Source organism: Caloenas nicobarica, chromosome 5 (assembly GCF_036013445.1).
Source record: "Caloenas nicobarica isolate bCalNic1 chromosome 5, bCalNic1.hap1, whole genome shotgun sequence".
Lineage (NCBI taxonomy): Eukaryota > Metazoa > Chordata > Aves > Columbiformes > Columbidae > Caloenas > Caloenas nicobarica.
The window spans coordinates 42,119,825-42,146,241 of NC_088249.1; the positions used below are offsets into that span (position 1 = coordinate 42,119,825).

Sequence of the window (26,417 nt, forward strand, 5' to 3'; positions counted from 1 at the left end):
TCCGTCCATCTCTGTCAATAGCTGGAAGATAGGTAAGAAACATGGCTTAAAGTGCCACCCTCCATTAGATCTCTCAAGTCACCTCTGTGGCCATCACTGGTGATGAGTCCTGTAGGAACGTAAACGAGCCCCTTCCTAAGCCCTCGACCTATCTACATGGGCATGAGAGATCAGCTAGAAAAGAATGACTTTATATCTCTCTGAACTATGACTCTCCAGCAAGGAACATCTTCCAAATACTATCTGCTGCACCCCGCCATGCACTGTTGGGGTATATGTAAACACACACAATCACAAGCTCTGCAGCAAGACAACAGTGGGGCCTGACTTCTGCTATAAACCTTTCTACAGAATTAATACTGGGGACACTGCAAAGAGAACTACACTAAGGATTTCACCTCAGCTCCTACTTTTTAGAAGCACACAAGATGAAACTTTGCTAGACAAAACCAGACAAATTTGTAATGAGACAGAACGAGTCAGCTGTTTTTCAGTGTTCATGACTAATTAGGAAGACAGAAGCCTAGGTAAAGCAGAGGATCCCAGTACCTGCATCAGTCCAATACAGTTTGTTGGTGACCCAGTCAATTGCCAGTCCAGCTGGACTTTCCAGGCTGGTATCCACCACAACCTACATAGAAACAAAAGGAAAAAATCCTTAGTAAGATTAGACCCTAGAGAGAAAGCACTTGCCTAATGCATTGCCCATTCATGACCGTTAACTTTCCAGAGGCAAAAGCCCAAGCAGAACAATGCCATGTGAGAGAGAGCATTAAGGATGTAGAAGTTGAAATAAATCTTACATTTTGAGAAATATCTATTTTTCATATCTGTTCAAACTGCAACTCCAAACTTTGAACTCCGTTCCCTTCATTTATGGCAACATTAGCCTAAGGGCAGGTGCAAAAAGCATTCCCATGGAGCATGGCTCTTGTTCCAAATGTGGTACATAACAGAGAATTTAACACTTCTTTCTTTCAGATTTTAGGTCTACAAAGGAACTGACCACAACTCACAAGTCAACATGCTTTGTGTCCCAATTCAAGGTTTTCCATACAGGTGGGAACATACAACAAATGTGTATGAAGTGTTCAGTGATCTCAGGGCTCCTCAGAGCCAGAACCAGGCAAGCTAATGAACAACAAATCTGGCATGAACTGCACGCCCTTAAGACCAGTGTACCCTGGGGGCTTAAAATCTGATGCTCAAGGAGTCTCTTGACTAGATGATCTCCGCATGTAGTTAACACTGTACCTCCTGGCTTGATCCATCCCATTTTGCTCGGCTGATTGAGTCAGTGCTAACATCTGTCCAGTAGACATAGTCGTCCTTTGAGTCCCAGTCTAGAGCCACAGCACTGCGAACGTCAGCAAGGGGGATGACATCGTCTGACAGGTCATCTGTGTCAAAGCTGATCCGACGGATGTCCATCCTTCGGGCAAAAAGCAGGAACTTGTCAAGACCTGATCAAAGGTCGAAAGGTCTTCTTTTAATTTCTCTAAGTTCAACAACACAGTGATAGACACAGACAATTCCCTGCTATATCCAACCTTAACTACTTATATCATCTCTCCCTGGCAGGTCATAGCCCAGGACTTTATTGGTAGCAAAATATCACTGGGGAGGTGGAAGGTGGGCTGGGCAGGGGGAAACAGAGTAGTAGAGACCTGTCTCCCAGAGGTAACCTATGCTGAAGGACCAAAGTCAACCATATTCTTCAAAGAATGGCATAGACCTCCCTCCAAATCAAATAGCTATGCTGTCTATTGAGAATCCAGGAGACGGCCCAATTCTTCCACATAGTTGCAAACCAAGAGAAACTGTGGCAATCGAGAGCACTGAACTTTTTGTTCATTACTGACGCAGCTCCTGTGGAAGCTTTGGCAAAACAATGAGCTGTGGCAAGTAGCATGGCACCAACCGCAGCCCTGAAATAAGGGCCCAAGGACGGAGCTTCACTGCATCCCCACCCATCAAGCCTAGTGAGGGCAATGGGAATGCAGAACTGGGAAATGCATCAAACAGGTGAAGCATCCTCTGGCAGGGCCCTTGATACTACCAACTAAGTCTATCCAGCTGTATCTCCCTGGAAGCAACTGCTGCTCTTTACTCTCATTGCCAACCCTCTGCCACCCATTGAATGTCTGAGCATGCAGGCTGTGGTCCCACCTCACTTACTCTGGGCGCAGGCATGGCTGCTGGTCTTGCGGAAGCCTGTGGGGCAGGCGCAGGTGTAATCCTTGCTGCTCGGCAGGCAGAGGTGAGTACAGCCCCCATTGTTGGTCCCACAACGGTTTCTCCCTGCTCAAGTAGCCAAAGACAAAAACAACCACACATAAAGCAAAGAGCAGAGAAAAGAGGGAAAACACCAGTTGAGGTGTCAAGACTCACATGGGTAAGATAACTTGTTTACCCAGAAGTTAATAAGGAAACATAGAAACTAAAGCACTAACTGCGTTTGCAGGGCTCAATTTTAAAATACAGTATTCAACTCAATCCACTTCTAGAGCAGATTACAGCAACTGGAGTAAGGGAGGTGTCAATCATTACTAGTGCCCACTTATGACTTTTTTTGCCTCCCAAAACAGCTCTTGCATAAACAGGCCACAAGTATTTCTTACTGACAAGTCTCCTCTCCCAGGTGTCAGCAGAGGGAGCTGTGGTAACACCTAACACCAGGTTACCAGAGCTGAGGAACCTCAACTAAACTGCCGGATGGACCAATTTCCACAGCACCTCTGGAGGGAGGCAGTGGCTGTGTCGCTGCGCTAGGTTCAGGCTTGCCATCCCCCGGCTTTACAGGGTGGGTGGCAGCAGGTGGAGCGGCTCAGATGGGTCTCTACCCTCTCTGCAGTTACCTGCTGGCTGGCGCTGAGGATGCAGCGTGTGGATGTCCATAGGAAAGTGGAGTTTGTTGCGGATGATCTCCTGGTTCTTGCCTGTGAATTTGTTGGCACTGTTGATGCTCTTGGTGTGCCAGTCTGTCCAGTACAAACTGTCCTCAAATACGGTGATAGCAAATGGGTGTGGGAGGCCTGTAATAGACATTTAATCCAGGGATATAATCAGGTCCAACAGGACTCAGGCTAGCAGAAGACAAGGGAAAGCTCTTTCACCACCCCTTGGACCTTGCCACAGGCAACCTCCTCAAAACCAACTTATACTAACATAATAGAAAATCTTCCCTCTTGTCCACTGAAGACTGGGTAGCAAACCCCACCCCTCAGCGGTGGCAGAATTCATCTCACAGTGAAAGGAGACAAGCATAGAAGCAGGAGCCAGTATCTCTGAAACTCAGAGTAGCGCTGTGCTACTCTGTCTTCTCTACTGCAGAGAGCACTGCCCATACATAGTCCTGTTACCTACCTTGGCTAATAACAGCCTTCCTGTTCTGCCCATCAAGGTCAGCCCTCTCAATGACATGATGTTTGGCATCCACCCAGTACATTCGATGTCCTGCATAGTCAATGGTCAGTCCATTGGGCCAGAAGAGGTGTGTATCCGCAATGATGCGCCGATTAGAGCCATCCATGTTGGAATACTCAATGCGGGGAGTGTTACCCCAGTCGGTCCAGTAGATAGTGCTGGAGGAGGCAGGGAGAGACAGGCTAGAAACCTCATGTCCCACATACTGCACCCAGCATCGCTCCTTATCAGGGCAAAACAATATCAGTTCAGTGACCTTGAGCATGAGACTGGGTCACAGCCAAGGGAGAAGTATCAGCCAACAAGATAACACTCACCACTTTCAGGCTGGTGAAACCTGAAGGGCCCAAAATAGGATTAAGGCTCTGAAGGCCCCCAACATTGCCAGGTTCCCCAGACTGGCAGTATGAAATGAAGGCTTGAACTCAGAGATAGACTTTGTGACCAAGGATGGGGTTTTCAATGTTCACCTAGAAGGACTTGCACAGAGGGCTCACTGGGGTCCTAAGTTTTCACTCACCCCTCCATAGGATGTAGGGCAATTGCTCGGGGCTTCTCCAGGTTCTGCCACAAAAGCACTTTCCTGTGAGTGCCATCCAAGTTTGCTACTTCAATTCGAGATGTCCCAGAGTCTGTCCAGTACAATTTGTCATGGATCCAGTCAATAGCGAGTCCACCTATCTCCAGGGGAGAATTAAGCACAGGATGAAACCAGGAGCAGGATCTGCTCAGTAAAAGAGTTCCCTTTCTCTCAGAAGAGGCTCAATTTAGTCTTCCTGTCTCTTTCTCCATCAGCCAAGATTAACTCCAGGCAGACATCAATCTCACACCCATTCTATCCAACCCATACCCTTGCTCAGGGAGATGCACTGTGTTTTGAATGCTGAGTACCCACTTTTCTACACCCACCCACCCCTATTCTCACAACAGGCTCAGCCCCTAGGTTGCCTTTTTTGTGGTGACGCACCTGGGCTCTCCAGCCCTGTGGAAACCACCTCTTCCACATTGCTACCATTCAGATTGGCCCTCATGATGCGATCGAGAGTGACATCAGACCAAAACACCAGCTCCTTGCTGTGGTGGAAGTCAAGGGCAATGGCATTTTCCAGGTTGTTCAGGAGCAGCGTATACTCTGAGCGATGAGGCAACACTTGTCGGATATCTATTCGGTTGGCAAAGAGCAGCACTGGCTCTGGTCCTGAGAATATATGGGAAGACAGCATTAGAGTATTTCAACAGGGTCCTGCCTACCATTCCCTCCACACCAAGTCCCAGAACATAGTTTTGCAGTACTGACAATAAGAAATAAACTCCCAAGTGCAAAACAGTTCAGAGAGCTGTTTTCACATCCTCAATACACAGTCCTAACTCAAAGATGAGCAGTTTTCAACCTTTTGGCAAGTGGTCACTCAGCAAGAAGTGATAATTCCAGGTCCCACATAAGCCTGCCTCACCTGAGCCTCCGAAACCATACTACTAGGCAGCCACTTGGCAGCTGAACTACGGTTTCCTTTTCTTATATCCATCTCCTAGCCAAACAAACACACATGCTCTACCACATCTTCTACCACAGACAAGACACAGTTGAAAGCTGCCTCAGCCAGATATAAACTCAGCAGGTACTTCCACTGCAGAGGTAAAAAAAAAATAATAATAATTTTTTTTTTTTAAAAAAAAAGATAAACTGTCAACATCCTTTATGGATTTAATTAGGGGAATTCTTAATTTAATCTTAATTCTTTAAATGCAGTTTCTAATTCCTCAACTCCTACATTAGAGGAACTGAAGAATAAAGTTAAACAAGTGTGTAAGTGTCCTTAAAAATCAGCACCTGCCCATATAGCAGCCACTCACAGCATTCAGGACTGGTGATCAGCATCAAGCGTTAAATCACAAGGACGTGTGATACAACCTCACTGACTGGAAAGGTTAAGACACTTCCTGAACAGAGGCAATGGCAGGAGATTGTTATTGTCCCAGAGTCTAGGTCACCAGGAATGACCAGGGACTAGAAAAAGAAGGCCAAGGCTGTCCTGCTGGCAGGGAAAAGAAACAGTGAAGTATCTCTCCAGGGTCAAAATCACACAGAATTTTCACAGGCATTCACCAACAACCTGGGTATATCTAATACAAATCCAGGTACTTCCTTCTCCCCACATGTTGGTTTGGTGAACATCATAATGCTGCCAATGAAGCCTTAGTGACAAAATTACAAGAACTGGACCAACACACACACCTCCCAGAATAAGGTTGAACTTCTCTTTACCTAGAGCTTTGCAGCTACGCTTGTCAGGTCGCAGCTCATAGCCCTGCTCACACCAGCACTGGAAGCCTCCTTCACTGTTGGTACAGCCTTGGCTGCAGTAACCTTCCTCAGCACATTCATTCACATCTGCATGTTACAAAGGGAGAAAGTTACCATGAGATCATCAACAAGTCAGGAAATCTCATCAACAGCCTGCTTCTGCTTCCATGCCCTGATTTGCACCTTATCATAGCCATCAACTTCAAGCACATCAAAGCAGCAGGGAGGAGGCTACAGCTCCAAAAACCCACCTTGGCATGATCGGCCATCTTCCAGGAGCCTGTAACCTGTGTGGCAGGTGCACTGCACCATCCCTCGTACCATCTGGCACTTCTGAGCACAGCCACCATTGTTGACATTGCAGTTCTCCTCCCCTGTTCGTGGACCTGCGAAAGGAACATGTGAACATAACTGAGCTGAAACCACAAGGCAGCTGCGTGTGTTCTCAGCTGTCAGGCAGCAGTTGCCCTTCAGAACAGGCTGAGCAAGAGGGGGAGGACACAGTTGGAACCCTCCCCTGCAGGCCATAACTAAAGGTGACAATGAAGCTGAGAATAATATGCTTTTAGGCTTCTCAGAATACTATGCTTTTAGGCTTCACTGTCTCCACAGACAAACTCTGATACATGAGATCATAATCTTCTCCCCATTATTCCTTGTCTGCAGTATGTAATTGGCAAAACCACCAAGGCCTTTTTCCTCCATCTTCACTTCTCTCCCATTATCACAGCGCAGGCTTTCTTCCTTATACACATCCTTCAGCAACAACAGATAAGACTCCCACACATCACAGTGCCTCCACTTATATTTAGGACTGAACCTGGAGGACTTACGGCAGTTTTGATGCGGGCTCTCATCACTGCCATCTCCACAATCATTTGCTCCATTGCACAGCTTCCTCTGACCAATACAACGCCCGTTCCCACACAGGAACTGGTCTGGGGCACACTGAGGGGTTCCTGCAATCGAAGAAGGGAAAAATAAGCACATCACAGCTTACTGATAGGGCAACAGTCATGTTAAAGAATATAGAACATTTTCCAAGATTTGTTACACACTTTATATATGAGCACAAATCCATTACTTCCTTTTTCCTTGAATTCAGCTCATCTTGCACATTTTACTGCTCCACATATCTTTATGCTGATTTGGAGGCTTGCAAACTCTCCTCCAGACTGAGTCCAATGTTGCTTTATTGGAAAGTTCAGCTATTTAGTTTCTCTCAGAATGACTGGAAGGTCTTGGCTTAGTTCCCTTTGGTTCCAGATTCCACAACCCTACTCAGAATGTGCAAGAGCAGAGTCAGTTCCTCACTTCAATCATCTGATGTGTCATCCCCGCATGGCTACGGATCTTAAACCTGCCTAGGAATGAGTGTCTTGTCCAGCCCTAACTGCACTGTGACAGACTTGGAACGAGATTTACATGCACCCTTGAAATCTGAGCTCAGGCAACAGGATTTCACACATGAGCTACACGCTTCAACTTCTGCTGTTGGCAGGGAGACTCTACAGAATTCTTGTAAGTAAAGTAATACTGTTTGTAGGGACTTTGCCAATCTGATTGTTTCTTCAGCAATAACTGCACTGTCCTGTTGTCTCCTACTTCTTGTACTTCTTAAGCTGACTTGGTTAGTGATTTCCAAATCATCACCCTTTGATAATCCTAGAGAGACAATAGAACAATACAGTTATCAGCAAAGAAACAATGAGATTGGCACACTGCCTGTAAGCAGCATGGAAAAGGGCAGTTGTGAGATTAACAGCAAGTACAAATAAGAACTAACAGACACACCAACAAGGAACATAAAACCAAATCACATGCAGACTCACTTTTCAGAGCACAGTAATGCTTTATATGAAGGATTCTGAAACTCAGACTGCATTTCTCATATTTGAACATTAAGATCCTTACATCAGCTGATCTCCTAGTATTCTAAGAATCTTCTCTCTTTGGCCAACAAAAATATAATTCTGCTCTAAATGCAAGAGGTGACAGGATTTTAGCTCTTGCTGCGGACTTTGAGCCAGCACACTATTTTGCTTAGGTGAGCCAGCACACATCCGGCTTGGAAGTCCTGAGTTAATTTTTTCTGCTATCACCAGAGACCTAATGCAGAACTGCACAACTTAACCTTACGGTAACAATTGCTGCACTCAACCACCTTGGTTTTGGTTTGAGGTGGAGAGGCTGAATTTCAGTGGCTCTGGAAGTTTGACTTGGCTTCTGGGTGGCAACTGTTCTTTCCATACCTCTAAATACCTTTGTTATCAGGAGGAGGAAACAGGGTTACTGGCTTGTCCTTAAGTACAGTTGTTTTTTCCAGGATCACCACCATTTACTGCACGCTGGTGGCCATGACAGCTGACCAATCTAGAGCAGCTGCTCTCAAATGACTACACAGTGTCCCTCTCCAGGTCCTCTGAGCTCAGCTGTCCTTGTAGAACACCCACTCTCCCCTCCTCAACAGGCCCAAACACCAGGATAGTTTCACAAATCCCCTTTGTCACCCCTAAACCCACTGTTTAAAATACACTGATCCAAAATACACTGATGCACAGCTGGGCTCCAGTCACAGGGGTGAATCCATGGACCAGCACACACTATTCCTCAAGGCCTACAGACATCCTGAAGGATTTAAGGAAAATAGAAGGTTCTAGACATTCCTTGAATCCTGTCATAACACTAGGGTCTGTTGAAACTCTTCTCCATAAACACTATTATACGAAAAAATGGCTATATGTGAAATGATTACTAGAAAAAGAGAGACTCCTGAGCAAATATCAAAGGGGGGAAGCTGACACTCTTATCCTCTAAAACAACAGCTTTATCCTTCACTTCCACAAAATGCCCTTTTTGATTCCACTGCCTGCTAAAATTGTTTGGCAATTTCACAAGGCAATATGAAAGCTACTCAGAACTATCAGAAGGCATGAGTTCGACATAGTCCATTTGACAAAGCTAGTAACTTTGCACACTACTCATGTTTCCAAGTCTGAATGGAATCGTCTCACAGCTCTGTGGTAATTCACAGTGCAGGGACAGGACAGGAAGATACAGGGATCTGATATTTCACCAGAAAACACCACCATTTAAGTTAGTTTAATCACACAGACCTGCACCTGTTTGCAAGCACATAAGATAGCCCGTAGATCGCATTCTTTCCAAAGGATGGAAACTCTTGGCTGAACTCGGTGAAGCAATCCAAAAGAGACTTCACTACCTGTTACCTCAAGGATGGAAACATTAGCTATAAGCAGCAAGGGAGCAGGCCAAACCTGTGTTCTCACAGTTCTCCTCATCGCTGTTGTCAGAGCAGTCATCTTCCCCATCACAACGCCAGGACAGACGAACACAGCGTCCTGATTTACAGCGGAACTGGTCAGCTGTGCACATTGATGTAGCTGAGGGACCAAAAAAAAGAACAGTAGATGAGCGAGAATGATCAGAAGAGACCCAATTCCAAAGCTAAGTCCCAAACACTCTTTTGCGTTCACAGAATCTGAACACTTCCCACCAGCTCCCAGCACTCACTGCAGTTCCTCTCATCTGACTGGTCATCACAGTCAAAGTCTCCATCACACCTCCAGCCAGCGTTAATGCACAAGCCACTGTTGCACATGAACTCTCCAGAGCGACAAGGCTGGTGAGATGCTGCAGAGATGGTAAAGAATATAAAGAGCAAACTCAGACCAACGTAACAACCCCAAAGCCCCTCAGCACCACCCTTAACACTCCACTATTGGGGAACTTGGTCCTGAACAGATTCCTCCTGGAAACTGCTTTAATTCCAGTACACAGAAGTGTGCTAACTACACAGTTCCCATCACTATGATCAGTTTCCTGAGTTAAAAAAAAAAAAAAAAATGAAAGAGCCAGCTCATGTGTGAACAATTTGATTGCTGTCTATACTGCAATCCCTCCCCAGCCAATGCAAAATCCATTTAGGTTTGCAACTCAGATGCTTGGACCAGTATATCACCCTGCGCTAACTTACAGCAGTCAGATTCGTCAGACCAGTCCCCACAGTCATCGTCACCATCACAGTGGTAGATGTCTAAGATGCAGCGTCCATACGCACACTGGAACTCTTCCAAACTGCAGGTGGCAGCTGGAACATCTGATGCTAACAAGGGAATCAGAGAAAAAAAAATGCCTGAGGTGACAGGGCGCAATACAGTTCAGATGCAACGTTCTCAGTCTAATAATGGACTAGCAAGTATTCAATGGAAAGGTGTTAGAAATTACTCACCACTGCTGCATAGCTCTGCATGACTTATATTACTGAAAAGAATAATGTTTGTGCTTGACTGAGGGGCAGGATAAACCTACATATAACATCACCTGTGCAGACAATCCACTAAAAATTATTTTTAAAAATTTAAAAATAAATAGGATGTTAGTCTATAAACACTAACTTTTGAAGAGCTGTTAAGTTCTAGAGAAAGAAACAGCTACGAAGAAAGGTTGATGGGAAAGCAATACAAAGGATCCAAGAGTGTCCCCTTCCGTCTTATGCTTGAGACACTATGTTTTAGTGCCCTTCCGAAAGCATTTAAATTGTTTACTGAACCTGAAAAAGATAGATACAAAAACAGATGGAAAAATATTATAAAGATACCCTTTGGGGTGGCTCTGTATTAAGGACTGAGGCATGTCATTGAAGCATTTAATGGTTTGGGTTGGAAGGGACCTTAAAGATCATCTAGTTCCAACTCCTCTGCCATGGACAGGGACACCTTCCACTAGACCAGGTTGCTCAAAGCCCCATCCAACCTGGCCTCGAACACTTCCAGGGATGGGGCATCCACAGCTTCTCTGGGCAGCCTGTTCCAGTGCCTCACTACCTCCATGGTGAATAATTTCTGCCTTACATCTAATCTAAATCTACTTTCAGTTTAAAGCCATTACCCCTTGTCCTGTCACCACATGACCCTGTAAAAAGTCCCTCCCAATCTTTCCTGTAGGCCTCCTTTAGGTACTGGCAGGCTGCTATAAGGTCTCAGAGCCTTCTCTTCTCCAGGCTGAACTACCCCAACTCTCTCAGCCTGTCCTCACAGGAGAGGTGCTCCAGCCCTCTGATCATATTTATGGCTCTCCCTCTGGACTCACACCAACAGGTCCATGCCCTTCTTCGGTTGGAGGCCCAAGAGCTGAAGACAGTACTCCAGGTGGGGTCTCATGAGAGCAGAGTAGAGGAGGAGAATCACCTCCCTTGACCTACTGGTCACCTTTCTTTTGATGTAGCCCAGGATATGGTTGGCTTTCTGGGCTGCAAGTGCACTTTGCTGGGTCATGTTGAGCTTCTCATCAACCAACAGCCCCAAGACTTTCTCCTCAGAGTTGCTCCCAATCCATTCTCCACCCAGCCTGTATTTGTGCTTGGGAATGTCCTGACTTGTTTGCAGGACCTTGCACTTGACCTTACTGAACTTTATGTCAGAATGCAAGGTTCAAGTATGGAATGACTCCTTTAAAATTTTAACAGAAAGAAGCACTTGAAGAATCTAAGGAAGCAAGCAAGCAGCAAGGTGCCCAGGTCTGCACCTGACCTTTTAGGATTTCCCCCCTCCCTTTCCTCTCAAGTTGTCACCAAAACAATCCATGCCTTATCAGAAAGGAGCACTGCCAGACAGATGACCCTGGGCAAAGCCCAACAAATAAAACCCAAAATCAAGGATTTGCCCACTGTTCTCTGTTCAACAGTATACTATGTGGGAAAGGATGAAAAATATTTTGAGCCTACACAATAGAATCTGACACCTCTTCTGACTGTCCAGAGAATGAACTGCATGTTTCAGGCATATGAGTCTTCCAAGTGAGGAGCTCTGAGAAGAAATCCATTAAACAAATGGGAAAAGAAGACTGACAGTCTGAGAAGTGAAATACATCTGTCTCTCCAACCTGAAGTAGTGGGCACAGCCTGCATGCATGCAGTAAGAGCTTTAGTTCAATGAGTATCCAGTGGCTGGATACTCAAATGTGTGTTAACATGTGCCTCACCAAAGGAGCCTGAAAGGAGTGTTTGTGTCTCCTTGAGGAAAAAATGAAGTCAGTGACTTAATTCTCATGTAGTGTGATTCAGTTATAACACACAGCCCCTAAAGAAACACACAAAAAAAGAAAAAAAAAAAACCACACGCAGAAGAACAGTATAGTCCCACCTTGTCTTAGATGAATGACAAGAAGGACTGGAGATAAGGAAAAGATGACAACCACATGGAGGAAGATAAGAGAAAGGGAGGTAGCAGCTCCTCAGTGAGTTACTTAAAGTGCCTTATAGAGACAACTGTCGGCCAGGACTGAAGAAGCATTCCAGCTCAGAGAAGATGAGGTGCCAGTTCTGGGTGTCCCTCCACTCCCATAGGAAGCAAGGTTGAAACATCTCCCCTCCCTTCCTGAGGGCCTATTCATGGCCTGTGGGGAAGCGACAGGCAAGCGAGCGAAAAAGGGAGAGGGGGAACAGAGAGGGAGAGAGGCTGGATTCCTTTTAGAGCCCTTTCCTGTCTTAGAAATGTTTGCAGCCCCTGGCTCCCTGCCAACTCTCATTATCTGGAGAGATAAAAGACAAACTCCCCCATGCATCCACTCCCCCTGCCCTTCAGGAGCTGGCGGCCCTGATCCCCCTCCCAGAGCCTTTTGAAGTTTCCTGCTATCTAGAACAAATTCTGCAAAATGCCTTTGAGAGTAGGGTGGGGGAAGGGACCACTGCAACCTCCACAGACACCGACAGTGCTCACAGACATGGGAGAGAGGCGGTGGCGGTTAGGAAGGGACATAATAGACTCCTGTCCCACTTGCTATAAGCCTGTGAACGTGGAGGAAAAAACAACTGTCGTGGGCTCTCACAGCCCCCCTTTCCCATCAGTCACATCAGCTGCCAGCGTACTTGTCCTATCGGCCCTTTTTGGACTACATCCTGCATGAAGCATCCGAGTGAAGCAAGGCTGGTCAGGCAGGCAGCCCCTGCAGTGTGCCAGCTGGGGATGTGCAGTCCCTGAGGATGCTGTCAGTGGGCAGACCCCCCCCAGAAATTTCAGGCAGGAATCAGACAAGAGGAAAAAGAAGGGAATAGTTTTCTCCCCTTCCCCCCCAGCCTTCCAACTCCCATAGTTTTATATAGAGCTGTATTCAATAAAGCATAAGCCTCCTGCTCTCACTCAAGGTCACACAGCCATGGGAAGGAACAGAGAAGCAGCCAGGCACAAATGAAATATGCCTGTGAGGTAACACAAGAGATATACCATTCTCTCGTGCCCTCTGGGGTAGGCAACAGAAGGCAGCATAGCTGCCAGGACAGGCAGGACTAACTCGTTTTTGATCTCTGCTGCAGAAAACGTGCCAAACCCCAAGACAGGAACAGGTCCAAAGGGCTATTTCCTGTGGTTACAGAGCAAGGAGAGCACTTACGGCAATTCTCTTCATCCGAGCCATCCTTGCAGTCTGTGTCACCATCACAGAACCAGTGCTCAGCTATGCAGCTACCATCACTGCAACGAAATTCCTTCTCGGAGCACTTTCTCATATCTGCAGAGACAGCAACACAAACAAAGCCTTGGCTTTTCTCAGAGAATCCAGGAAACAACCACATCATGCTCCTGAAACTCCCAGGGCACCCACAAACAAGATTGCTCATTAAACCATATATACCCATGTTATGCAGTACCTGAGCAAAACCATCACTGTTCATTTAAATGACAGAGCGCTGGATTCAAAAAGAATTTACAGGACTTCACAACAGTATGTCAAGGAATAACAAGTCTCAAGTGATTTTTGCCTGGCAGGTAAGACACACAGCTTGAGATCCCAAGCAGCCAGCCCTGAGAACAGAATGTCCTCCAATCCCAGCCCAGCCAAGTCAGCTGCGAGCACCCACCACGCTCAGGGGATCCTAGAACTGCACAAGTTGGAGTCTGTGCAACCCCTTTTAACAGACTGGCAGGGCAGTATTTGTGGGGCCACATCACTCACCACACTGCTCATCGCTGTTGTCGCCACAGTCGTTGTCACCATCGCAGTGCCACAGGCTGCGGATGCAGTATCCATTCTGACATGAGAACTCATCTTCCTCACACTCCCGTGGAGCTGCAGGGACACAACAGAGATAAGGTGAAGGCAAGGCAAGAAGATTTACCTTGCAGAACAACAAAATCTGTAACATGTTACAAATAGAGTAACATCAGCCTCCAAGGACACAGTGATGTCAGAGAGCTGATTCCCCATCCCCTAACAATACCAGGAGGGTCACTGTGAGATTTCTTGAGTGTCTCTCTTACACTCCATCTGCAAAGTCAGTAGTACAGCAGGTTCTAAAACTTGAGAACATGGGTTGGAGGAAGTGCTTGGAACAGGTACAGATGGAGACACCCACCCTGTGGTGGTATTCTAGCACAGCCCCAAGCCAGGTTCAAGAGATCCCTGCACAGAAAAAAAGGCAATGCAGGCCTCTTTTAAAAGGACTTAACAGTCCCTATCATTATCTAACAAATAATTGCTGGCAGAATTATATCTCCACCTAGTTTTCACAACAATGCCAAAGCTATCTTCAAAGGAAAGGAAATGTTCATTGAAAAGGGAGAGAGAAAATTTATTAAACTTCCTCTTCTGAATGCCTCATTCCAGTCTCATTCCATCCTCTGCCAGTCTTCTAAGGCAGCTTGTCTGCAGATCAGTGAGGAAAGGAAAGGGACTGCAAAATTAGGACCCGAGGACCTCAACCCAACAGAAACCCTCCTATGGTTACGTGTTAATCTGAACAACCCCCTAGGAGTCTCTTATTCACAGAACCTTGCCTTCCTTCTTTCATTAGTCTCCAAATCTTTCGATCACACCCTTCTCTACTGTTGTCTTAGATATGAGGGCATTCCAACTTCTTCTGAAAAACAGAAGACCAAACAGATCCAGAACTACACATCTTTTCTTTCATGAAAGTCTTTGAATAGACTGGAAAACTGAGCTTAGTCCTGCAATCCAGAGCATCACGCAGGATGTCAAACCGTTGAACCTTGCTTCTCAGCCCTGTGCCCAAAAGGGCAGGCAAAGATCAGAGGCATACTGATCAAAAAGTAAATTAATTTCCATGCAAGTATTGGACACAGAATACTTTACAGCCAAGAGGTTTGTTTTTATATTTCTTGAGATGTGGCTCCTCCCTTAGAGCTCCACTCTGAAGCACCATGCACGCAACTTTTGTGGAATTCAAGGGCTGTAGAGTGCTGCTTATTAAGCAGCTGCAACCATTTCAACTAGACAGCAGAACACTTCTGCTCCTAACTGCAGCCTGATGTCAGTCCTAGCAACCAGCGCAGTTTCAGAGAAGCTGAAGCTCCAGTTCTAGTGACATACTGGTTCTCTGGCATGTGCTGCCAAGTACAGACCTGACGATTTGTTGTGGAGAAGGAAATTCATATCTTTGAACAGCTTTTGCTAGTGGAAGCCAACCACAAGTATTCCCTTCCTGTTGAGGACAACAGTAAGGAGAGGGTTGAACTCCAGAGACTCAAGCGAAATTCCCTCCCTCCATTTAAATAACCTGTAGAAGCACAACGGCATTGCCCACGGCCGGCGGCCTGCCACGGCAGCTCTCTTGAAGATGGCTCCTCACATGGCAGCAGACCGTCAGCTTTCAGGGTAACCGGTCTCTGTGGGCAGCATCCCGACAGCACCCCCCTCTCCCCAGAGAGCTCTGTTTGAAGGCAGAGGATGCTGGGGACAGCCCAGCACAGCAGAAAAGTCAGACAGTGGAACATGAGGCCACAGGAAGTCGGGCAGACAGGCAGTTCAGGAGGATTTGGCAGGGGTTAGGTGTTTCCATGAACAGGGGAGGGCAAGAAGAGCTCAGCTCAGGGAACTACTTCATGGGACATTAACTAGCAAGGCTGCAGGGCATAAACGGTTCTCCAGCTGAATGGAGAAGCATCCCCTCCCCCAGGACACACAGCTGAACAGCAAGCCAGGTGCCAAGGTAGCAGGGCTTACACACCACTGTCAGAGGCAGGATATCGCTTATTAGAAAAGCCAAAGGTCTGATTCAGTGGATAAACTCTTACATTCCTGTAATAAAAATGGTCAACCTTCCCCAGCCACGGCAGGCAGGCAGTGCGCCCACCCTCTCCCCCTCAGAGAGGTGACTTACGGCAGTCCTGTTCATCAGAATCGTCCTCACAGTCGTTGTCTCCATCGCAGACCCACGACCGGCGGATGCACTTCCCATTGTCGCAGTGGAAGTCCAAGGGGGAGCAAGTAGGCAGCACTGCAACAACAAAGAAACATCTCATGGACCTGCAGCCAGCTTCCTTCCTGAAAGCAAAGTTCCTTCCCTACTGAGAGAGGAGGGCTACACCTCTTAGAAACAAAATATGTACAATTTCAAATCGTGAGGAAGAGCTGTACCTCAGATGGGTGGCCAAGGTAGGTCTGTAGCTTGGCAGTCTCTCCTCCCCAGAGAATCTCTAACCTTTCCACAATAAAGTAGCTGCCACAATTCCCCCACTGAGTTCCTTTCTTCTCTTTCATCCTTGAGCCTGCTGTCCTCCCATAACTGCACTTGTTCTATAACAAGCCCAATTACATTATCAACATCTTTCCTGAATGCTTCCCAGTGCAGTCCATCCTGTTTCTATTACACAGCAAGCTCTTTAAAGCGAGAACTATCAGAAGCAATGTTATTGGGGACGGGACTTTGCAAGGTACGTGAAACAGTGTGTGTTCCAGCACAGGGACTCTGCCTTCACTTTTTGTCTAACAAACCTGCAAGAAGCAGCTTGGCAGCAGGAATCCACTGCTGGGGATAACGAGCTGTGCCTCAGGCATGGGCAACAGAGGTCCTCAGAAGAGATGGTGGAAGGGGGCAGACATGAGATGATGCTTGCCTACACAGGAGTCTGCTGGCAATGGAGTGGAATCACAAATCCACAGTGTTCGAAGAGGCCTGGAGCCACAAAGCTGGAATTCAAGGGGGAGCATCAGCCCTGTCCTTCCCCCCACAGATGAGAGGAACACTCAACCCTGGGAGGTTCATGCTTTTAAGTGCTGCCAGCTGTGGTAGGGAAGGGTCTGCACAAGACTGTTCCTGGCAGGTGTGCTCTCCAAAGAACAACGTTCGCTCAGCAATGCGAAGGGGCGAGGGCTGGAGAGGCCAGTGCCTGAAAGCCTTTCATCCCAGCCCAGCTTGCCGACAGCATCTCCCATCTGTCACCAGGCGGGCCAGCCCTCCTTTGCTATGCTGCTACTTCTTCCCTTGCCAACGCGATCCCGGAGGCGGGAGCGCAAGGGGGAGGGGGCAGTAAAAGAAGAAGGTGAAGACAGCAGCCACACACACAAGGAGGAGGATTTAATAAAGAGAACAAATATTCACATTTGCAGCTTTTGCAGCTTCCTCAACCCTCAGTTTCCCCTTGGCTCAGGACTGCTGTCAACATCCTGTGAAAGCGGCATGGATTATGCTATACACAATCATTCACTGCTCTCTATAGCAAGTCCTCCAACATGTCTCACCAAGGGCCTGTCCTAAAAGCCTCACACCATAAGAATATACTAGTGCAGTTAAATTCTCTTTTCCTAACCACAAATTTGGGTCAGCCATTCCTCCAGTAAGGCAGGCATAGGCATCTCTCTGTGTGAGAAGACATCACTGCAGACACCACTGCTCTCAATGCTGAACCCTCCACTAGGTGACAAAATACAGAATCTGGCACTGGCCCTTGGGAAAAGGTTCTTCCTGTCATGTCCAGGATGCCCCATGTGGATACAAGGCCAGGTCAGATCCAGCCACTTCTAGGCCCCACAGAGGGAAGCACACAAATCAGTATTTTCATCACAGATTCAATAGCACCCTGGTTTTCCAGTTTCCTTACAGAGTGCTTTCTCTGAGCACCCCTGTGCTGCTGCACCCCAGGGCAGGCAGAAGGGGAAAACACTCCAGTTCCCAAACTCGGCTTCCAAACTAAATCAAGACAGACTTTTGGATTCCGAGGGTCAGTCCCACAGACCAGCCCTCTCTCCCCCGAGCACAACTTCCATACACTGCACACTGAGCAAACCTTCCCTGGCCTCAGCTACAGTTTCGGGACTAAGACCATCCCCCCAGCATATGCTTTTCTGTCTGCTCTCCCTGGTCCCAGCGTGACTAATCACCAAAGGACTGCACAGGAGCCGCCTGGAAGGGAATTTGCATGCTGACTCTCCAGGGGAGAATTCTTCAGGCTCCCAGAGGGTTAGGCCATTAGCACTGGTTCAGAGCTGATACCATTATCCCACTGAACTGCTGCATCCCTTCATGAGGTAACGACACAAAATGAAATTCCACCCCTACAGGGAGCAGTTCAGCCGATTTCATACTCCCCCTAAATATAAAAATTGAGCTTTGAGCACAGGGGAGGGGGAGCAGGGGGAAAAGGGCAAAACAGAAACTGCCACATACAAAGAAGGAGCTAATTCCCACCCCAGCAGACAGCAAGTGTGTGCCAGCCCAGACAACACCAGGAGGGAGATAAATCCCTTTCTGCTGAACCTTTCTTTTAAAGGAGGAAGAAAAAACATGAATCCATTTTAGACAAAAAAAACCAAACCCCAAACTAATGAATAAAGGCTGATGTCTCGTAGAGCAGAGGAACTGCCAATGGGATCAAGGCAGGGATCCATGTAAACTCATAACCTGAATCTAATAACAGTCACAAACAGATGCCTCAAAGGAAGATGCAAGAGATTCTGGCAGCAGCTTTCACATGGGGGCAGTCTCTTCCTAACCCCCTCTTCCCATCTCTGCCTTTCCAATCCATGATCCCTTTTCCCCACTAAAAAGCAAACTGCCCACATAGAAACATTCCTGCATTTCCTTCTATTTCTAAACAGAGCAGGCTTCAGTGCCTCCCTACAGCCCTTTGCTCTAGGGTTGTTATTATTCAGTTCTTCTGCCTGACATTTATTACTTCATATTTTGATGAGTTTTATTCCTATGGAGTTAAATCTGAGGGCATAACACTAGTCCTGAGTGGATATATTTACAACAGTACTAAACATTCAAAGTGTTTGGAAATTTGAAGTTAAGAGGAAATTCAGAAGTGAAGAGGTCACACTTGGGACATTCAAACAACCTCTACTATATTTTATCCTGACATGATGGAACAGCTATACAATTTGCTAAGCGTATTTTATTGCTTTAACTCATTTTAAAAGCCACACTTCCATGTTCTTCTGACAATGGTCAGAAGAACAGTACACAGCATATAAATCATAGAATCACAGAATGGTTTGGCTTGGAAGGGACCTTAAAGATCATCTAGGTCCAACCGCCCTGCCATGGGCAGGGACACCTTCCACTAGACCAGGTTGCTCAAAGCCCCGTCCAACCTGGCCTTGAACACTTCCAGGGATGGGGCATCCACAGCTTCTCTGGGCAGCCTGTTCCAGTGCCTCACCACCCCCATGGTGAAGAATTTCTTCTTTATATCTAATCTAAATCTACCCTCTCTCAGTTTAAAGCCATTACCCCTTGTCCTGTCACCACATGCCCCTGTAAAAAGTCTCTCTCCAGCTTTCTTGTAGGTCCCTTTTAGGTACCAGCAGGCTGCTATAAGGTCTCCCTGGAGCCTTCTCCAGGCTGAACAACCCCAACTGTCTCAGCCTGTCCTCATAGGAGAGGTGCTCCAGCCCTCTGATCAACTTTGTGGCCTCCTCTGGACTTGTCCCAACAGGTCCATGACTTTCTTATGTTGGGGGCCCCAGAGCTGAAGACAGTACTCCAGGTGGGGTCTCACGAGAGCAGAGTAGAAGGGGAGAATCACCTCCCTTGATATGAAGCAGCAGGAACTTCTTTCGCTGCCAGAGATGAAGGAAAACCTCTCTGGACAAGCTGGACTAGCACTGTAAGACTGGAAAGAGAACACCTATGTTCTCTTCACAGCTTGATAGTGATGTTTGCGTGACCATACGACAGTTCTATCTCTTTAGCCTCACTAAACCTGCAAAATGAAGGACCTTTATCACTGCCTAAGAAAGCTGTAAGTCTTTCATAGGCACTGTCTCCACTGATCAGAAAGGAATCATGGATTGCACTAACGTGCTCTCACCACTACTTATAGCAGGATTAGGTAATGCAACAGTAAACAGTTAAGCCTCATCTCTCTCTTCCCTGCTCAACTTCAGCTCAATCTCTCCGTATCTGTGCAAACAAACAGCATTTTCCTAAAGCTGATGAGCAAAGGCAAGTCCTGGGATGGAGCTGAAGGCAGACAAATGCCCAAACAGGGACTAGTCCACCTCCCCGCAGAGCAGAGATGCAGGATGGGGAACAAACCCAAGGACAGGGAGCCGGTGGAAGAGCTAAGCTGGGCAGCAACAGCCCAAGACAGCACATCTGTCAACCGACAGTGAGCAACACAAAAAGGCCTTTGAACTTCCAACCATTTGCCTGAGCTCATCCCTCTGCATGGTCACACTGGACATCTTCCAAAGTTTCAGCAAAGCTAGGTCTATCGTAAGCCTGCTATTCCTCCCCCTCTCCCAACTCCTATTACACACGGCGCTCTTTTATGGCCAAGCAGAAGGGGAAGGGGGAGGGTGGGGGAAAAGGGAAGTTTATAAGGTGAAACGCGGACTGAATCACGTCCCACTGTCCTTTGAACACTTTATCCCTGTTGCCTGTGGTGAGTAGGTTGCTTTGTACCCACAGACAGTAAGCAACTGGTGTTCAGAGCTCTGGAGTGCAGCAGTTTGAACAATACTGCTTGTGTTTAATTAGGCAAACTCTCGGTCATATGAAGAAAGAGAAGTTAATTTGAAAAATAAATACAAACTAAAAAAAAATTCATGCTATCTACATCAGAGACAACTGCAGCCTGACTCCCAGCTATGTCCACACTCATGTATGTGTATGAGCACATACACCCACAAACACAGATTTGTTTGCCAAGATCTATAGCACAGTGGGCACTAAGTCCAGAAGCAATAAGGACAAAGAATGTTAGTCCACTCTCAGGAAGAAATAGGAGACACTACCTTTTAGTAACTATATTTTGGAATATCTGGTTCCAGAATAACATGAAATTTCCAATGGCACTGCTGAACTGTCTTTAAGTACGTTGCTGGTAAAAAGAAGAAAAAAAAAAATTAAAGAGAGTATTGGCACCCAATTTTTCACAGCCCTTTGATCACGAGTGCTCTGCCTGAGGGGGCGCTGCATTAATTCTGATGCCTTTTAAAGCAAACACACATACTCCAAGCCAAATAAAATGACAAAGTATGGTTCCGGTTACAGAACTGGTGTCTTTTCAAGAGATACTTGAACTCTTTTCAAGAGTTGCTAATCAGTAAAACTTGAAGTTTAGAAGTGAAGCTTTACCTGAGCTCAAGACTGGTGATTAAGTGAAGGGCAGAGGGAAGATGATTCTTTTAAAGTTTCCATCAATTTTAGTAAAAGACCTGTGAGATTTTTTTATCCTCACATCACCTCAAAAAAATTTGTTGTGAGCCTGATAAGGAGGCTATACTGATAGCCCTGTTCCTGGCAAGAAAGAGAATCTCTCCTGGGCTTGAATGAGTTGCTGCTCAACAGGAACTGCCTAAATTTCCCAATGAGACGGGAACAACAGACCAGTTTCTGTGATCTTTAAGGTAAAAGGAGTTCTTCAGTCATTTTAAATTAAAAAGTATTGTACAACAGTGCACGGAGCTAAGCAAGTAAGTCTATGTTCCAAGGAGCTACACATTCACAAACTGATTAGGTATGACAGAGATCCGAAATTCAGAGTAAGAAGGCTCTACTGGGGGACAGTGAGGAGGGGATTTGGCGTATCTTATGAAAACCAGAACTATTTATCAGTCCTCAGGCCAAGTTTACTCAGTTGTCCTTTCACCCTTGCCACAGGAAGTCAGACTCATTCGCACCACACGGGACTTCAAAGCGCACGCAGGAGGGCAGAATGAAAACCATTCCTCCGCTTGCACGCGGCTTTCGTTAGGGACGGTCCGAAGTCGCCTCTGTTGGCACAAGGAAGGCAGCTGAGCTACTCTATGCGTGTTTAATGAGGGCTCCCAAGCCAGACACTGTCAGCAAGCCAGAGAGCTGACACCAGAGCGAGTCCATGAAGCTGGCATAACAGCTGGGAGGTTGCTTATTACTATTATTACTACAGCACTTTGGCTTGTAAACATGAGCCAGAGCAGGAAGCAAACATGTCATGGAATAATTGGCTCCCATCACAGCAGGGTTTCAGGTTTGCAAGAAAAACAGTTCCTGTCACAGCCAGGTAAGCAGAGACAAGGCTCTCCCAAAAACAATGGGAAAATACTCAGGAGAGACGGACATTGCGAGGACACCAATACAAGTGGAAATTGTCTGGGCTGTGCAAAAAGGGTAACGGTTCAGGAAAAAACTTAGTGCAACTGACTCAAAAAGTGAGACTTTGTTTTATAGTTTCTAACATAACATTAAAAACAAAAAACCCACACACAACATGCAACAACAAAACATCACACACCGCATTTTAAGAATTTCTCTCAAAAGCTGTCTGTCATTCTTCAACTGAAATGACAGATTACCAGTTCGAGGCTGGAAAATTGCCCTAATACAGAATTTAGTAAACTCCAATCAACTACTCAAGCAGTGCTACATAGACACAGATGCAAGACTGAATCTTGACTTGCTAAAGTAATTTTCACCTTTCCCCCCACTCTGGGTTTCACTCTCTTGCTTCATTAGGAGTCCAGCAGTCCAATGTGTGCCCATTCTCCTCTCCCTTCCCATAGTAGACAGAACCCACTGAGAAACTCGCTCTTGCTGTTGTATCAGCACACGGCATACATGAGCTGATGCACTAAAGGAAAAGCAGACCTTAAAAAAAAGCATGGTTGCAGCTTTATTTCTCTGGAAATTTAGGACATTCAAAAGAGAAAAAAGAAAATCCTGTAACTCTGTAAAACTAGCTTGCAGCAGACCAGTGGAAATGCGGGATTCCTTGCAATCACTTCTGTTTGCTCTTCTGATCAAAGACACTCACTTCATACCATAATTTTTGTCTTTAAAACTCAGTTATACTGTCATACATTGCTGATAAAGAATTCTGACAGCTTTAGCATCTCAGAAGACTCTATGTAAGTGGTTGCACAGACTTTGGTTCATGAGTCAGAACAAACCACTGGGATCACCCCAGCATGAAGACTAGTCCCATGGTTTTTAAGGAATCTCACTAAAGTTTTAGCTAGGTCTTTAATACATCTGGCACTTGTAGGATGACTTCATCAGGACAACCCAAACCTACAGCTCAATATTTGTATTAAAAAGAAATTCAACAATTTCAGACCTGGTATAAGTCAATAAATAAAAAACAAGTTCAAACCAGAGAAGTTGTCCAAAATCACATTCCAGCCAGAACACTGTATGCATGTCACAGACAGATGGCCAGGGAAGGAAAGAAAAATCTGTGAACTGACCATCTCATGCACAACGTGCAAGTACCAGTGCTGATTTGTGAGAAGCTTAAACTGATTTAAGGTTTGAGTTGCTGTTCCAAGGGGCTCAGCACCCCACCCCTGCTCTCGCACTCCTGCTGCCTTCTTTATGTTGGCTCAGACAAATCAAATGGAAAGTTAACGCCACAAATATGTACACCTTTGCAAGGGATTTAGCAAGCAATCTGCTCTAGCAAAAAGTTTCAGTGCCATAATGACTGAGCAAGATAGGAAATAGTACAGAAAACTACCGTGAACCTACACTGTAGAGCCAATCTAGTTCTTACAAGCTAACAATAATATCATACACCTGAACTCATAATGAGCAATAATAAGCAGGCTTAATAGAATAAGTGTTCCTAGGACCTCTCTACTGCAACCTCGCATGTGTGTGCATTTAACATTTCTATACGAGAGTCCTTATCCCCATCACAACTTCTATTCTTGCTTTCTTCTTTCCACTCAGCTGCACTCAAGAGTGTTTCTGGCTGTCAGCTGAAGAAGTTATCCTCTTTGTATTTATTCTACTACAACACAATATTTAAAAAGGCAGCTCATATTCTGCTCCTTCCCCTCGAGTTACTTTTTTACTCTTTACAAATTTGGCTCTTTATTTGTCCTCCCATCTTGTCAAATCTACTGTCCTTCTCTGTACACACTAGCTTACTGCTCTCACTAAATTGCAGAGACCGACAGCACAAGTTGTATTCTTAATGAGATGTTTAAATAAACCCATCTTACATGTGCTATTTCTAGAGAGCTCCCTTTGCTTCACTCTTATTCCTCCCTGTAAATTAAAGAAGGCAGAAGTCAAACCCAGTTCCTACAGTCTCTGCCTCACTTGGTTGCCTGCCTCTACTTTATATATGTCCAAGCCTCCAGTGCCTGAGAGTATCAGCAGATTGATCACAGTTCACTACTACTCCCTAGTTTGCACGACTTCCAATCAAATCCATATGGGCCAGATTTCCTTAATATGTTAGAGATACATAGTAAAGCTGTGGTTATGGTGTAGATCCAAAAGGTTCCTCTCATCCAGGCCATGAAGAGAGACATGATGCAACAGCAGGTGCCAAAAGAGTAGAAGAACATAGCATGCAACTAGATGTTCTTCCTCAGAAGACAAAATCTGCCTCTATTTGTGATACAAAGACTTCCCAAAGACTTCTCAAATTGCTTTCTGAGAATGTTTAACATTTCAGAATCAGTGTTTTGTCGCAAGGAGATCCACAGCTTACGTACACGTTGTACGAACAAGCAACACTTTTTAGCTTTGAACCATTTCCTGTGAGTTCCTATGAAAGCTCTTATCCCTCCTGCCTCCAATCTTACCATGCCTGCTATAGTTTAAAAACCTTTGATGCTGGATTTTGTTGAAGTACAAAGTAGACATTACCAACAAGTATCTCTTGTCTAAACTGTTACTGACTCTTTCACGGTGTTCCAATAGATTCGTGAAGCATGACTTCCCCTTATAAACACCCCCTTCCAAAAAAAACCAAAACCCACAACACCCAATCCCCCACCATCCTCTCCGCAAAAAAAAGTCTTCCTCTATGCTCAGTAAGAAGCCAGCCAAACCAGTTTAGTTATTGGATATGCCTTACCTCCCCAAGTCCCTTATTCCTGCTCAACTTCTCCTTTTTCAGCCTGTGCAGTTGACTCAAGCCTCCTCTCCCCTGCAATTTTAATACTACTTCTTCAGTTCCCAGATCCTCATCTCCTCTTTCTTGACCATGATATGTTCTCAAAGTCACACTTTTCTTCACTGGACATAAACATGCAGGTTTTCCTCCCACTTTCTTTGATTTCTCCAGTTAAGGTCACTTCCTTGCTCAATAACCCTTTCACTAAACATCTTTAAACCAAACACTGATCACCTCAGTTTGCAGGTAACTTATTCTGCAAAACCCCATTTTTCACCTAAGGTCTTCCATGTTGCTCACTATTTGCAAAATTATAAGAAACAGAATTAAGAAGGAAACAAATTTTCATAAAGCTGGGTTGAGATTTCCCACACTTAAGGAAGAAGAGATTCTCCAAAATAATATTTCAAAGATGAGGAAAGCTCCTTTCCTTATAGCAGTCAACAGTGGAAACCAGCAAAGGCTAGAGAAATATCCAGAGGAAGATAAATTCATCAGTCATGTTCATTGACAGGAGCCTTAAATCTTCAGCTCTAGGGAAACTTTCAGGAAAGCAGTTCCATGAAACTGGGCCTTTTTTTTCCCACCCTTCAATTCTACCACGGTCTGTGGAATCCAAAGCGATGAGGTAAGAAAGCAACTTACTTGTGGCTCCAGGGAAAAAGGTTTTCTCTATTCCTCTGTATCATGCTAAACCTACTAAGAGTGACACTTCTTATCAGTTCTCACTTAGCTGGGCTCTGATGCACAGATGCTGACACTATGCAGAGACACAGTAGCTGCAAGGCAACTTCTCTCAGTAGATCCCAAGATCCACGGATGTTGATTACAGTGCTTACCTTCCCCTCCTTTCATGGGGCAGCCAGGACAGAAACTAGAATGTTACTTAAAAGGGCAGACACACTCAATTCACTCCTTCACACTGCTTATTTATTTGCCATTAATATTTATAGCATAACCATACAATTTAGTTCACAGATAGCGCTTTTGCAAGGGCGGGAAAAAAAGAAGTGCTTCTCCCTGTCCCTCCTCTCCCTGCAAAACAGTCACATCCAAAAGCCACCTAAAACAGCTGCAACAGGCAGAGTTGGGCTTTCACTGTGCTCTGTGTCAGTGGACACGGGCTCTGTTAGACTCCAAGTGCTGGGGTCAGTCAGAAGTATGCCATCTACAGTCTTAAACATTTGTCATACAAAAACGGGGATGTGCCTGTAAAACAGAGAAGCATCTGCTAAGGCATTCAGTTTGCACACACACAGTCAGGAACGGTATTCTTACTGCAGCCATCTTCATCACTGTGGTCCCCACAGTCATTGTCTCCATCACATTGCCACTGAGCAGGGATGCACGTGCATTCACCAAAAGCACTGACGGCACATGTAAAATGATTACGTCCACAGGAGCATTCGGTGCTACTTGAAATACCTATAAAGGAAACAACAAAGAAAAAAGATATTTTTAAGAGATCTGTCTATTTTAGGGTAACTACATTGAATACAAAGTGACATCACAGTTTTTCTACATGTACACGCTGCATGTATGAAAAAATACTCTACTGCAAAGGAAAACATTCACCCTCCTTGCATCACTGA

General features: G+C 45.7%; 1 protein-coding gene across 5 annotated transcripts in view; it reads right to left on the minus strand.

The window, feature by feature from the left end:
* LRP4 (LDL receptor related protein 4) overlaps positions 1 to 26,417 on the minus strand; it is an 83,987-nt gene that overhangs the window by 17,746 nt on the left and 39,824 nt on the right. For 2 of the 5 annotated variants that reach the window (XM_065636335.1, XM_065636337.1), the window contains exons 2-18: positions 26,104 to 26,250; positions 15,867 to 15,983; positions 13,703 to 13,816; positions 13,142 to 13,258; positions 9,729 to 9,857; positions 9,266 to 9,385; positions 9,010 to 9,135; positions 6,565 to 6,690; positions 5,983 to 6,117; positions 5,693 to 5,818; positions 4,394 to 4,624; positions 3,947 to 4,103; positions 3,367 to 3,584; positions 2,859 to 3,035; positions 2,179 to 2,304; positions 1,255 to 1,463; positions 550 to 631 (exon numbers count right to left, since the gene is read on the minus strand). In XM_065636335.1, coding sequence (XP_065492407.1) covers positions 550 to 631; positions 1,255 to 1,463; positions 2,179 to 2,304; positions 2,859 to 3,035; positions 3,367 to 3,584; positions 3,947 to 4,103; positions 4,394 to 4,624; positions 5,693 to 5,818; positions 5,983 to 6,117; positions 6,565 to 6,690; positions 9,010 to 9,135; positions 9,266 to 9,385; positions 9,729 to 9,857; positions 13,142 to 13,258; positions 13,703 to 13,816; positions 15,867 to 15,983; positions 26,104 to 26,250 — 2,457 coding nt within the window. Of the gene's footprint in view, positions 1 to 549; positions 632 to 1,254; positions 1,464 to 2,178; positions 2,305 to 2,858; positions 3,036 to 3,366; positions 3,585 to 3,946; positions 4,104 to 4,393; positions 4,625 to 5,692; positions 5,819 to 5,982; positions 6,118 to 6,564; positions 6,691 to 6,789; positions 6,874 to 9,009; positions 9,136 to 9,265; positions 9,386 to 9,728; positions 9,858 to 11,895; positions 11,935 to 13,141; positions 13,259 to 13,702; positions 13,817 to 15,866; positions 15,984 to 26,103; positions 26,251 to 26,417 lie in introns of those variants that run through there. The other 3 variants (XM_065636336.1, XM_065636339.1, XM_065636340.1) reach the window with 3 other exon arrangements.